General features: G+C 43.3%; 1 protein-coding gene across 2 annotated transcripts in view; it reads right to left on the bottom strand.

Annotated features, from left to right (window-relative positions):
- Positions 1-11433: 11433 nt before the first annotated feature.
- sugct (succinyl-CoA:glutarate-CoA transferase) overlaps positions 11434-14800 on the bottom strand; it is a 59330-nt gene continuing 55963 nt past the window's right edge. For both annotated transcript variants that reach the window (XM_031583789.1, XM_031583791.1), the window contains 2 exons: positions 14427-14490; positions 11434-12673 (listed from right to left, as the gene is read on the bottom strand). In XM_031583789.1, coding sequence (XP_031439649.1) covers positions 12507-12673; positions 14427-14490 — 231 coding nt within the window. In that variant the 3' untranslated portion in view covers positions 11434-12506. The remainder of the gene's footprint in view (positions 12674-14426; positions 14491-14800) is intronic.

The raw sequence follows: 14800 nt of genomic DNA, 5'->3' as shown, positions 1-14800 counted from the left end.
GAGGCGCACCGCTCATCAATGTCACACTCGGCCCAGGCAGCCAATCAGATCAGGTAAGAGGCGGGCTTTACTACTTTACTACCTTCTTCCTGTTTTACTTCTGTTTTGATGCAATACAATTGACAATGGCGATGTTAAAGATTTATGAGAATTTAATCTTAGCGGTATTCGATTATAAGGAACTTTATAATTCCAAATCAAAATATTACGCTAACACAAATAGGAGATCCAATGCGTGGAGTTCTGTGAGCAACCAGGTGCATCTCTCTGGTGAGTAAAATGCCCTTTATAAATGCCTTTTGAAATAGGTTCGCTAACTTTTGTGTGTGTGTTTGTGTGAAGTGGAAGAATGCAAGAAGAAATGGAAATACTTCAGAGACTAGTATATTAGGGAAAGGAGAGAGGAAAGGATAAAAAAAAGTGGAGCGGAGGGTGGCAGAGAGACGAGATGGAAGTACATGGAAATCATGTCTTTCATGGAACCCCAGGTGCAAGAGAGGGCCACAACTTCCAACATGGACCATGATGATAAAGAGACAGAAGTAGGGATTTGTTGGACTTTATCATGTATCAATTCACAAATCTATTAACTGCAGTTTTATTTAATTTATTGAACAAACTGTTTTTTGTCTTGCTATGTAACTTTAACAGATAGGTCCTGCTCTCATTCCTATGAATGACCTTGCGCTGGCCCAATCCCCCCAGGTAATTGACACCATAGTAAAGAGACTTAACATAAATGGAAGGGTGGGGAGTTGTATTCATAAAACTTTACACCATGGTTCATTTAGAATGTGTTTACTTACCAGCATTTGAGCCTTGCATGCAATGAGCTAAGTTAACTGATTTACATGTTTTTACACACTATATGTCAAACAGGAGCTGTCCCTTGAAAGCATGGGTACTGAAATAAAAGGAGACAGGCCGGGATCCCCGACCCTGAAGCAGCCTCTCCTCATCTCTCAAGCAGTGCAAGAGGACACAGCAGAGTCAATCCCCACACACCCAGGAGAACCCATCCCTATTCACAAAAGGCCTCAACCTCCACTGCTGTCAATAAAAGGATGGCCGCTCCATTGACTGATTATCAACAAAGCATCCTTGGTGCCTTAAATACACCGACCAACGAGGATGAACACTTTCTGCTGAGCCTCTTGCCTGCATTCCAGAGGCTGGACAACATAACAAGATCGAAAGTCCGCATGGGCTTCCAAAAGCTACTGCATGAAGCCGAATTTGGTGGATCATAAGCCTTGGACTTCATTACAACACACACACAATGTAATGAATGTGAATAAAATAATTTCAAAGAGGCATTTAGATTGTATGTTTTTTAAATTTCTTTACAATAGTAATTTTTAAATGATGTCGTCTTGCCAGTCGACAGCACCAGCTGGAGAGGAGAAATAGGTTGTAAAGTTCTCCCTCACAGCCTGGGCTTCTCTCGAGGCATTGTTGCTGCCAAGACGATCCAGGTGCTGGACAGCACACTGCTCAACAGAGGATAGGGTGGGATGATCTTGGTCTTCCTTTGTCTCCCAGTGCAACAAGTTGTGGAGGATGCAGGTAGCTTTAACCACCCTCTCTGCAACCAGTGGAGACACCCCCAGAACTCTCCGGTATAGACGCCACTGTGTTGCCAGAATGCCAAAGGTGCATTCCACCATCCTCCTGGCCCGGGACAGCCGCTAGTTGAACACCCTCCTCTGTCCCGGGTAGCATCAGCTCCCTGCGCAGAGGAAACGCCTTATCTGCCACAAACACATGGGGGATTGGGCTCTGATCCTCAGCACCACGGAGAGGGACATCTGCGGGGAGCTGAAGGGTCTGGGAATACAAGGCCTGCCCAAAGGCAGACGCAGCCAGGGTCCCTCCATCGCTGGCCTTCCCATAAGCCCCAACGTCAATCACACGGAAGCGGTAGTGCGCATCCACCACAGCCAACAGCACAACAGAAAAGTGGGAAAACAGGGATCCTGTGCTGGCTGGGGCTTGGATTTGCACATGCTTTCCGTCGATTGTGCCGAGGCAATTTGGGAAGTTCCAGAGTCGATGGAAGTTTTCTGCTATTTCCTTCCATTCTCTGCCAGTTGGTACTGGCATGTATTCAGCGACCAGACAGTCCCAGATGGCTGTGGCCACTGTGCCACTACAATGCCAGCTACTGTAGAGAAGCCTACACGAAACCTGGACCCCAAGCTTCTGAAGGAGTCTCCAGTGGCAAGATATCTGCAATTCACAAAACAATGCTCATTTATACTTATATGTTTTTGTAGCTTAGTGCTTCCTACAGATTTGATGTTGATAGTGTAGTGGCCCACCACAAAAAAGTGTATGTATGGGAGAAAAAGTTATACTATTAATACTGTTCATACTGCATTAATCTTATTTCATACTGTATATATCTTATTTATTTATATATTACCACTATACATATGTACATACTCTGCACCTTTCTGCTTTTTTGCACTTCTGAGTGCTGAGTACTACGTGCAATAACAATAAAGTTGAATCTAATCTATACAATATATTTGTATTTATTGGAAAGAACTCACCTGAGACAAATACACAGCCTTTCTTTTGGGCTGATTGTCTCCCGCCAGTTTGTTTCTTGCTTAGCCATGTTTGGCCCCACCATTTGTAGTAGATGTTCGAACTGACACCTGCTCAGCCGAAAGTAGTTCTGGAAGCGCTGGCCATCCAGACACAACTCGCGGAACAGATGGTGGTATTCACCATGCCGTTTCCTTTTTTGTAATATTTTGTGAACCCAAAACCTCCGGCTTTTCCCCCCTCTTCATCCCACAACGCAGCAATAGCAAGAGCTCGACGTCTGCTTGAATTAATTTTGTTTTATGTTTGATCGCCGGTTGCACTCGCAGCCCCGCTTAGTAGGCACACCAGGCTGTTTTGGCCGCCGCACTTTGCCAAGGCGATTTTGAAGCGGCTGCGTCTTTAAAAACACGTTTGGTGTGTTTCAGCCCTTAGGTTCAACTTCCGTTCTTCTCTGACTAGCGTTCTTCTCGACAGGAAGTTGCAACCAGCCATTCTGGTTGGCTGACTAGTTTAAGAGTAGAATAAATATTGAAAGGAAATATTTGTAATCCTATTTATTAGACTAAATCATGGGCATTATTTCTAATGTCAGAATATTTATTCAAAAATATTTATATTGTTATTTATTCAAGAATCTGTTTATGGCTATTTTAACCTAGGTTACACTTGGGATAGCCTTGGTCCAGTATTGCTGGAGGCTATTCATGCGGCAGGGTTGTTTTCATAACCATATGAACAGGGCGAATTTCAGGCGTAATTTCTGCGCAAATAGCGGATAAAAACTTGAATAAAAACACAGATTATCGCTGCTGGGAGGATATAAGGGAAAGTGGGTGTTCTTCGCAAAGAGATGGGAGGAGATGCGTAAAGTGCGCCTAATTATGTATTAGTGACGAAACAAGAGGTGTTTTAGCATGACATATCAGCTGCTAAATGAAAACTATGTGCGTGCAAGAAATTTGAAAAATACGAACATCAGAGATTTTTTAAAATGTTTATATTTGATATATAATTTAATATAGGCATATACAAAATTGTCTTACCCAGAATCGCCGCTCATTGTATGGTTTAAACCCTATCTTCACCCATCGTTCAAGCACACCGAGTACAGTGCTCGCCTTCTGCGTAGGAGTAAGGCGTATCTATTCAGGAAAAGTACTTGTACTCGAAGTACACTAACTAAACTAAGTAAATTGTAGAGACAGAGCAGCATATTAATTTCACCTTCCATGTTTATTTCGACGTTATAGCCTCTTGAGCGCAAGCTACCCCCAGTACCATGACAACCGAACGTCTGAAAACTTCAGTTTTAAAATGTATCCGCCTAGGGCAGCGTTTTTGAAAAAGCATGGTTTTCAGTGTTGGAATACGCCGTTTTAAAGTAAGCGGTGTCGTGTATTCCTACCAGACTATATAACGGGATTCTATGGAGCAGTTAACCTGGCTATTAACTATCCTAGCTATCTCTAGCTTAAGGAACCCTCTTAACATGGGAGGGTGCCTATGTTCCCACAGCCCTATGTTCCCACATTTCTAATATTCATTACAAAATTAGGCCCTATGTTCCTACAGTTCCCACATTTCTAACCCTAACCCACAGCCCACGGACTAAGCACGCCATCAGAAGTCTTTAGTCTCACACTAGTATCTGTTTCCCATCCACCAAGTGGTCCATGGAAAGCATCACAGGATCGAGAGAACTAAGAGGTGCGCCACCGGGTCTGGCAGGGCAACCTCCCTGTCGAGTCTGGCATTGTCTCTCTCACCCGCTCAGCCCCCAGGCCCACCCAAGCAGGACAGGGGCAGAGCGGGTGTGCAGGTTCTTAGAAAAGTATAAAAATACAATCTTTATTAATACATGGTATGGTATAGAGGTGTTGGTTTGGTTGGTCAACAGGTAAGAGTAAAATAAATAAACAAGTAAATACAGGGGGGAATCACAGAGCACAGGAGCCAGAGGAGCCAATGAGAAACACCAATAGAAGGGTTAGGGTCCCAATATCACACGTGATCACTATCTATAGACAGATCTGTTATGTAGGACAAGGTGTTAATATCCCTTTCTGCATACTCGAGACTCCGTGGGTTGGTTGAATGATTGATGGCATCCTATGGGTTGTCAAGTGGCCGCCCTCCTTCTTCGATGTTTCGCTGATTGACCCACGACACCTCCAGAGGGTTCAGCAGTGAGATCCGGCGTCCCGGGCTCACTCCCTAGATGCCATCACTCAACACACTGCACACTGCAACTTAATGTCACTCTGATAAACTTGATTTAAGGACTTTAGAATTCACAATTCACAGCAACTTCATGTCACACTGATAAACTTGATTTAACGGCCTTAGGATTCAGACAACCACACGTCAGATGTCTAAGCTACTCATTGAGTGCAAGAAGGGGAACTAGGAAGATTGCCTTCCAAAAGGGTCCTATATGCTACCCTGGCTCCACCACCACCGAGGCTGGCTACACGAGAGGGAAGGGGGGACAAAACAAAGGAATAAAGAAAAAAAAGGAAACCACTCTAGCCTGTGATGTACAATACATGCACTCTCACTTACAATAATAGCTACGATCAACAGGCTAGAGGAAAAAACAAGTTACATTTACATTTAGTCATTTAGCAGACGCTTTTATCCAAAGCGACTTACAAGGATGTATACACATTTTACATTTACACTGATGGCACACTGCACATCAGGAGCAATTAGGGGTTCAGTGTCTTGCTCAAGGACGCTTCGACAGGGAATCGAGTTAGGCTATGAGCAACACCACAATCATACCCGTAGAGAACAGCAACCAACAATGCCGGTTGCAGTTGAACAAGTCTAAAAACATAAACAGACAATTAATACTGGTCGGTCACATTTCATTGTCAATACAATTCGTGATCTAGATTCAGTCAGCGCACATTACAGGATAAATATGCCATATGACAAAGTGGTCAATATAAAGGCAAGCCTACTATTAAACCGCCATAAGAAATAGCACCAATGCGCCCGTATCTACGCACATTCATCAGGGCAACAAAGAGAAAATGAGCTACACAACTGCGGGCAGAGCATAACTCAAGACGTACCTGCCGCTCACGTTACAGTTTGCGAGGAACACTACGTTTGTAGCAGGTACCCCACGGCAGCCACAATACCAAGCGGGTGCTTGCATACGGAAATAGTCACGCAAACACTGGTACACCACGGTTCGGTCAGCGTCTGCTCCTCCACACACACACACACACACACACACACTATTGAAACAAACATTCCTTAGTATGCTAAACCGCAGTGAAATCAGAATCGAGAAGGAAAACGCTTCGACATACCTTCGCACTTCAAGACAGCACCCACATCATGGCTTCATCACACCAGTGCCAGCAGCAGAGTGACAACATACCGGTGTAAGGACCCCAGGTGTCTATAGATATATATACACGCCTACCTCTACGGCAGGGGTTTTCAACTGGTTTTGTCCCAGGGACCACCATTCTGACTAGAAAGTAATTTGCGGCCCACTGATGTGCCTCCACGCGCATGCGTGTTTGTAACCGCCGCCGCCACGCCCCCTCCCCCTGCACAGATATTCTGCCTACAACACTTAAATATGTGAAATTATCAGGATACATCGGCAGCCTCCGCCACGCCCCCTCCCCCTGCAAAGATATTCTGCCTGTAGCACTTGTCAGTGTAATTTCTTCGATATTTTTCACGATATTCAAGAGTAATCTGAAAATGTGTTGAAATATCAAAGCGAATTTATAAAAAATTAAAAAATTCAATGGTGAAATGATCAACATAGGCTCATGTCGCGGACCCCCTTGCAATGCCTTAAATATGTGCAGTTATCAGTATAGATCATCGGTTCCCAAATTGGGGTACGCAAAGTAGTTGAGGGGGTACGCGGGAAGAATATTCGATTTGCGTTTTCAAAGTGAAAAAGCCCATTACATTTTCAAACGGAGCTATAAATAGACATGAAATCATAAATAGTCTGAATAGCCAAGTCACATTGCGAGAAATACTCATGTATACCCATATTCAGCAAAATAATTACACTGCCAAAAATAGCTACAGGTAGGTTAGTGACCTACCCTGACAGTTTGAAGTGTTATAGGCTGAATATGCACGCAGGGGGAAGGGGTGTGGCAGCGGCGGTTAGTGACCTTCCCTGACAATTTCACAGTTTCAAGTGTTATATGCTGAATATGTGCGCGGGGCAGAGGTTCTTGCTAGAAAAAAATGTTGCCGGTCAAAGTGACCGGCAGAGTATTCATTTTAATGATAAGCCGGTCAAATATCTATTACTCCTTCTAAATTAGCCTATTGAAGAAAACTGATGGCAGGCTATGTAGCTTAAACAATGACATAATCAGGTCGTATAGAATGAAACATGTTTATGAATGTCTGATGCGCGTCAATAAGTGGCCTTTAATCGCAACCTGCTATGGCGTTAAATTGAGCGCCGCAACATGGTCATTGCTCTGACTATGTTCAATGAGAGCAGAGTTCCTAAAATTATTCGACCCTCCTGTGAATCCGTTGCATCGTCCTGCCTTTTCTCCATTAGACTCCACACACAGAGAGGTATGAGGCGAGTGTGTGTGTGTGTGTGTGTGTGTGTGTGTGTTTACTGTGTGGTCCATCTAGCGTTCCGTGACTCTTGTGTGGTTTTGTTTGGCTCTTCCAGAATGTGCTGCAGACAGGGGGCCGTGCTGTTCACTATTTATCTGCTCTTGAGGACCGCGTGCTCTGGTGAGACTGGACTGTTTTTATGTGTGTGTGTGTGTGTGTGTGTGTGTGTGTGTGTGTTGTGGTTTGTTGGTTTGTCAGTGTTTATCAGCATGGTCAGAGAGCTGGAAGAACGTGAACCACTTTAACCAAAAGTGTATCGCATTATGTCAAATGAAACAAGTTGCTCCCTACATTCTTCTAGCTCTCTGTTCTCCTATCACCACGGACCCCACATTTAAAAAGTTGTTGTCTTAGATAGCAGGCTGTGTGGTATGTATGTGTGTGTTTCTCTGTGTGTGTGTCAGTCAGTGTGTGTGCGGCCGTTGTGTTGGTGTGTGTTTCTGTGTGTTGGTGTGTAAGGCTGAGAGAGAGAGAGAGAGATAATTAAGTCTGTAAAGGAACTCCCACTACTGATCACACACACTCTGGCAGACATACACACAGGCACATACACACACACACTGGCAGACACACTCCCACAGGCGCCCACACATTCCTGTAAATTGGAGAGTTTGTTTGTCTGACAGTAATGTAGTGAGTCATCCTCTGTCTTCAGGAGCAGTAGGTTCCCACGAGCCGCCCCCTGAGACCCAGTCTGAGGAGGCTGGGGAGGCTGCTCCCCCTGAGACCCTGCTGCAGGTGGCCGTCGGCCTGCGTGTACTTCTGCCCTGTCTGCTTCCACACCCACCTCACTCTCTGAGTCAGCTACGGGTCTACTGGCAAATAGCCCAAACGGACCAGGTGGTTCACCTCTTTAACAAAGGCAAGGAGGAGTTCACACATCAGTCCCCCCCCCCTACATCAACAGGACCCGTCTCTTCAGCAGCGAGCTGCATGCTGGGAACTTCAGTCTGGAGTTACTCAACGTCTCTGAGCGCGACAACAACACCACCTTCCAGTGTGTTGTGTCCGATAATAAAGGAACTCATTAGCCGAGCAATGTTACCATACTCGTGAAGATGAGAGGAGATGGTAAGGATTATGTCACGCTTCATTGCTTAAATTAGCAACACTGCATCCAATCACTCAAGTAGTTAATCAATCAATCAATCAATCAATCAATCAATCAGTTACTTAAAAATAACCCAAAGTCAGCCAGGATGTGCAGATTTCAAATACTCAACCTCGCACTGACAAACCTCATCCTGCTGCTAGTACTCCACGTCCCCATGCATGTTTAACCCATGTCCTTTCCTCTCACAGATGATGTTGATCAGTCAGCAGCCCCCCTTGCAAACAGCTGGATGTGGTATATCGGTATAGCAGCGTTTGGCAGTCTTTTGGTGCTACTGGTGCTTGTGGCAGGTTAGTGTTTCTGGGTTGTTCTGCTTTGTTGCAACAGCATGAATGATGATGTCTGGTGCTTTGTTCAGAAAAAGAGTTGCCATCTGCCAAATCTGAAAGAGCTCATTTAATGTTCATAATATGGGGCAGTTTGATTTCATGAAAGTAGTGATTTTATGTCAGTGTGGAGGAGAGGCAGAGGTATTTGAATTAAACTATGTGTTTCTGCACTCTGTGTTTCTGCCCAGTTGTATATAGGCGTAGCCGCGGAAACAAGCTAACGTGCCCTTGCAGAGAGCAGGGCTACCAACAGCGTGTGCACGGGCCGTGATTGACACTGCGCCAGACACTCCTCTAGACTCTGATTGATTTTTTTTATTTGGCTGCGGTGCATTTTTTAAAATGGTATTAGGAACACTGGGTGGAGCCAGAGGATCCTGACTTTTCCACAGATTATCTTTTCTCATGTACTTCTGTCAGGACATAATGACAATAATGACATAGTGTTTCAGCAAACACGACATAATGTTTCAGCAAACATGACAATTATCTGCTAATATTAGCATGTTTGACGTCATACGTGAGCATTTTTACGACAAACATTATATGTAAGCATTTTCATGGTTCATAAGTGTGACAGATCATACAATACAGGTTACTCTAATGCCATAGCAGTAGCAGTGCGACATCCACCAGGGGGCAGCGTGTGGCTGAAACCATACAAATAATGTAAAGCTGCCGTCAGCTCTGAAACCACACAATAATGTAAAGCTGGCTTCAGTATGTAGTATGCAGTAGCCAATCAGGTGTCTGCTGTTGTTTGTCTGACAGGTTCTGAATCATATGCAGTAGCCAATCAGGTGTCTGCTGTTGTTTGTCTGACAGGTTCTGAATCATATGCAGTAGCCAATCAGGATGCAGCAAGCGGAGAAATGGAGATGGTGATTATGGAGAACGGAGAAGATGGGAGACGAACAGAGGAGAGCAAGAGCAGCCAGCACCAGCAGAATGGGTCAGATGGGAGGAGCCAGCACCCGCAGAATGGGTCAGATGGGAGGAGCCAGCACCAGCAGAATGGGTCAGATGGGAGGAGTCAGCACCAGCAGGATGGGTCAGATGGGAGGAGTCAGCACCCGCAGAATGGGTCAGATGGGAGGAGTCAGCACCAGCAGGATGGGTCAGATGGGAGGAGCCAGCACCAGCAGAATGGGTCAGATGGGAGGAGTCAGCACCAGCAGGATGGGTCAGATGGGAGGAGTCAGCACCCGCAGAATGGGTCAGATGGGAGGAGTCAGCACCAGCAGGATGGGTCAGATGGGAGGAGTCAGCACCCGCAGAATGGGTCAGATGGGAGGAGCCAGCACCAGCAGAATGGGTCAGATGGGAGGAGTCAGCACCCGCAGAATGGGTCAGATGGGAGGAGCCAGCACCAGCAGAATGGGTCAGATGGGAGGAGCCAGCACCAGCAGGATGGGTCAGATGGGAGGAGCCAGCACCAGCAGAATGGGTCAGATGGGAGGAGCCAGCACCAGCAGAATGGGTCAGATGGGAGGAGCCAGCACCAGCAGGATGGGTCAGATGGGAGGAGCCAGCACCAGCAGGATGGGTCAGATGGGAGGAGCACAGAGCCACAGGAGCAGCAGCCACTGCTCATTGGATGATTTGTGTATGTATGTTTGTGAGTTAAATTAAGTGTATAAGCTACTGGATGACCTAAATTTCGTTCGGGATTAATAAAGTATCCATCTATCTATCTATCTAAACTGCATTTCGTTGTCTCAGTACTTGTACTCTGTGCAATGACAATAAAGTTGAATCTAATCTAAAAAAATAAATAAAAATCATTGAGAAACACAGCAGAGGAGACAGAGGCCAGGACAGCAGGAGCAAACAGGACAGAGACCTGGGTGAACAATAAATACATCAGAGGAACTACATTTATGATTCCACATACCAGAGATAGCTAGGCTGATCTGGTATTATGATTATGAGTAGTGATAGTCATCATTAAGTATCATCATTATTATGATTATTGTTATTATTATCATTATCATCACAGCAGAGTTTAATGTAAATAAGGAGAGACAAGGTTCTCCTTCGTCATGTCCACTGTAATAATAAGAAGAAGTATAAAAAGCCTAGGATTAACAATACAGGGCATTTCATGCACTGTAATAAAGAATATGTGTAGATTATCAGAAGCTACCTTGAAATATTAGATACAGAACTTACGCAGCAGTGCAAGAACATGACTGGTCTACAAGGTTGTGCTGGTTGCATTTAATGAATATGGATATATCCTTCCACTGCATATTGCAGTCCCTTTTGCCTTGATCTGGAGGTATTATCGCAGAGGTATTACTCCAAAAAGAATCACTGACACTGACAGATATAGCGCTTGTCCCGGTCCTCGCCATGGCTTTTGGGTTGACAGTCCTGGGAGTTTTGTCGGACGTAGCAAAAGTAACTAAGGGGGCGGGGCTTTTGTGAATGGTCAATTTCTCCCATAGATTTACATTGGGCCATTGTGACATCATAATAGAGTAATTAAACTGGCTTGTACCTAGCCCATACCTGTGAATCCTTTAAGATCCTTGCTACATAGCCTCAACCACATTAATGTAGATAATGTATGTAATATAATTATGGGCTGTACTCACAGATCTGGGTACCCGTCAAGGACCCATGTGGCTGATTATCAGCCACTAAATGGGCTTTTCCCCGAGACCTCAGAGGGTTCCCCTTAGCCGGCTTTTAAGGATCCCTTCTTCAGTCCTCCTGTTCACGTCCCAGAGGTAGAAATCCTGCTGACAAAGCCACTGTGTCGTAGAGGTTTTTAAAGACCAGGCAACACACACACACAGAATGAGTAGACTTCCCAATTTATTGACGAGCAGAGGGCATCCCCCGCTTGGAGAACTCTGGGGGAGTTTTTCCTCAAGGAACAGAAGTCAGAGACAGTATGTTTAAGTGGATCCCAGTTGGAATAAAATATATAGGTAGGTATTATGTAGTATGTCCAGATCTAGAAAATATAGTATAGAAAATATAATTAATATGGCTCCTTTAATTTTAACAAAATTAGGGCAAATGAAAATTGATAAATCGCACTTTATCGAGAACCATGAATTATGGGGAAGGAAACCTTATCTTACATTCTCAGTGGGCAAAGGGGTTTTGGGGGGTTTCACAATACAAACAAAGCTATTTCTCTATATGAAATAAATAATATCTGTATAGGGAAAAGTTTTCTTTTTTTACATGATTGGCAAAAGTAATATGTGTTATGAATGATCTAATCTAACTAATATAAAGGGATTTCTGTGAGTATTACAGCTGAGAAGTGGCATGGAATCTGTCTTTGGAAAGAAGATCAAAAAAGAGAATAAGGTTCAAGAGTTTTCTAAATTCTCCTCATACCCTACACTCTAACTCAATATTTTAAAGGAAAATGTCAAATATTCAATCTAGAATGTGTGAAAGCTTGCAAACATATCTTGGTAATGAGAGCCTTATGGCGGGATGTGATCTCAAAAGTAGGTTGGACTACAATTCACTATTTTGAATTTCGAAAATCAAAACTGACACACCTTGACATTGACATTTTTCAATACATTCAGTGTGGTTAATATCAAATGAGTTTGTACACACCGGTAAGACGAGGTAATACAGTATTTCTCACATTTCAAACAGGTGTATAGGTCCATATTGTGTAATTGCAAAATGAATGGTTGGTGCTATGATTATTACCCTGGAAATTATTTACAAAAACACAGGATAAAAAATATCCTAAGCCCCACTCACAAACTCCTGGGATGATCATATTGCTAGTATCATATTATTATCAAAAATCATTTCATGGTGTAGTGACATTTTCCCAGCCATGGCTTCGTGGTTCTTGAGGGCTTCCTGTCTTTGACTGCAGGAGACTTCAGACACTACAGTTGAACTTCATGCTGTTCAATCGTCTTCAGCTTCAAAAGCTCATGTATGACATCATCGTTGTATCCCAGAGTGTCTCTAAGAACCTGCACAGTATGCTGACCAATAACAGGAGGCGGTAATGGCCTGTCAAATTCAAAGTTGCTGAAGCGAACAGCTGGACCTAAGAAAGAAAGGATACGCAATTATTTTCTTTGGATAAAAACTGTCTACTACCTACTTACTTCAACTTGTTATCATATTGCTGTTGGTGTTACATTACATTACATTACATGAATGCCTTTATTATAAATTAATAACAACACAGTTAAATATAATGTATTAGACACATAATTAAATTGGCAGTAAACATCAATGTACAATTACACATGGCATATGATATAATGTAATACAACATAAACATAAAATATACAACAACACATAATATATTAGTGGCCTAAAAGGAAAAAGGTGAAAGGCTATTCTCAAGAAAGCTCCTCACACTATGGTCTCCATTGCAGATCTATACACATTAACACATGCATAGTGATTCAGAAGAACCTATCCATATTAACACATGCATAGTGATTCAGAAGAATCTTTACACATTAACACATGCATAGTGATTCAGAAGAATCTATCCATATTAACACATGCATAGTGATTCAGAAGAATCTATCCATATTAACACATGCATAGTGATTCAGAAGGATATATACCCATTAACACATGCATAGTGATTCAGAAGGATATATCCACATTAACACATGCATAGTGATTCAGAAGGATATATACCCATTAACACATGCATAGTGATTCAGAAGGATATATCTGGTCTGCCCCACACAGTGTAGACGATTCTATACTCTGGTTGGAGGCCAGCCAGTTGTGCACTGTTGTTGTATCCTGACACCTTTGCTAAAATTCCCATGCACCATGTCACCCAACTATAACTCAACGAAACATACTTAACATAAACAACATTCCCAAACATCATGTTGGGCAGACTCTCCCTCTTCCTCTTCCTCCTCATCTCCTTCCATGTCACATTATGCTAAGGCATTAATACTGATAAAATGGCGATGTTACCTACTGTAAACTGCTAACTTAAATGTATCTGTTTATAAAATTGATGTTTACTAACCAACATTTTACAGCGCAACCTTTGCTCACTCATGCCAATGGCTGTAAAAACATCCCATTCTGGAACATTTTCTTAAGTGTGTTCTTAAATGTCTTCTTACGAACTTCGTAAGACCAACCCTAAGAAAGATCCCAACAGGATTCATGAATGCGTAAAAATGTGTTCTTAAACTGCCAAAGTTTTCTTAGCGGTGTTCCCCGAATGAGGAATGCCACTGATTCTTAATTTAAATGCGCGTTCTCGTACACCTGGATTTGTGTCCGTGTGCGCACAGAATCCACAGGCAACGCAAAAGAACTTCCAGCTGTCAAAAAGAAGCTCATTCCTAGCCCCTTTCCCTGATCGACATGGAGTGTTTAGGGGAGGTGTTATATCCTATACAAATGCTGAAAGCAATTATTTTAAGAACAGAGAGTTTGTATGGAAATGAAAGAGGTGAGGAAAGTAAGATTATATAAGACTGGCGTCCCTGCTCAGAGGGTTCAGTGGCGCTGTTGGACCTGGGGGTGCCAGGTCTTTACACAGGGAGGGCTGCATACGAGGGCTGAGGTTTCAGTGCAGTGCCTAAAGTATAGTGCTGTCTGTCTTCAGTGTGCTGTTTTTGAGGCATAAATGCACTGTATTTACTACAAAAAACAAAGTAGTACAAAAAAGTATAATTGCTTTGAATATACCCAAAGTTTCTGGACCTGTTGGAAGACCCCAAGTTCCCTGGTCACTTGAGGATGATGCACATCCCATGGTTCTAACAAATAGAGATAGCAACCTGAGACATGCATGTGTTTTGACTAACCTGGTACCTGGATCGTGCCTGATGTGGGGTGCTCCATCTCCAGTATGAGTCCATTGTGACTGACCTAACAGAAGACAAACACACGCATTACTTCCCAGGCACAATCTGTACTGTACTGGAAACATTTTCAACATCATCTTTGTCCTACAAACCAACATTGTTTTCCAAAACCTAACTAGCTGTTTTGAGTGTTACATTTTATTTACATTTATACATTTTTTTATCATTAAAGGAATAGTTCCAGTACCAGATGCAATATTTCTCCCTGTGTTAGGACTACTGCTTGAAATTATGACAGCTGTGATCACACTGACTTTCACCATAACACCTGAAAAGCCAATTTCTGTAAGATTCAGGCAGATTGCCATTTATGA

Source organism: Clupea harengus, chromosome 17, assembly GCF_900700415.2.
Source record: "Clupea harengus chromosome 17, Ch_v2.0.2, whole genome shotgun sequence".
NCBI classification, from domain to species: domain Eukaryota; kingdom Metazoa; phylum Chordata; class Actinopteri; order Clupeiformes; family Clupeidae; genus Clupea; species Clupea harengus.
Note: the sequence above shows the minus strand (reverse complement) of the source record. Positions and strands in the feature narration are given on the sequence as shown.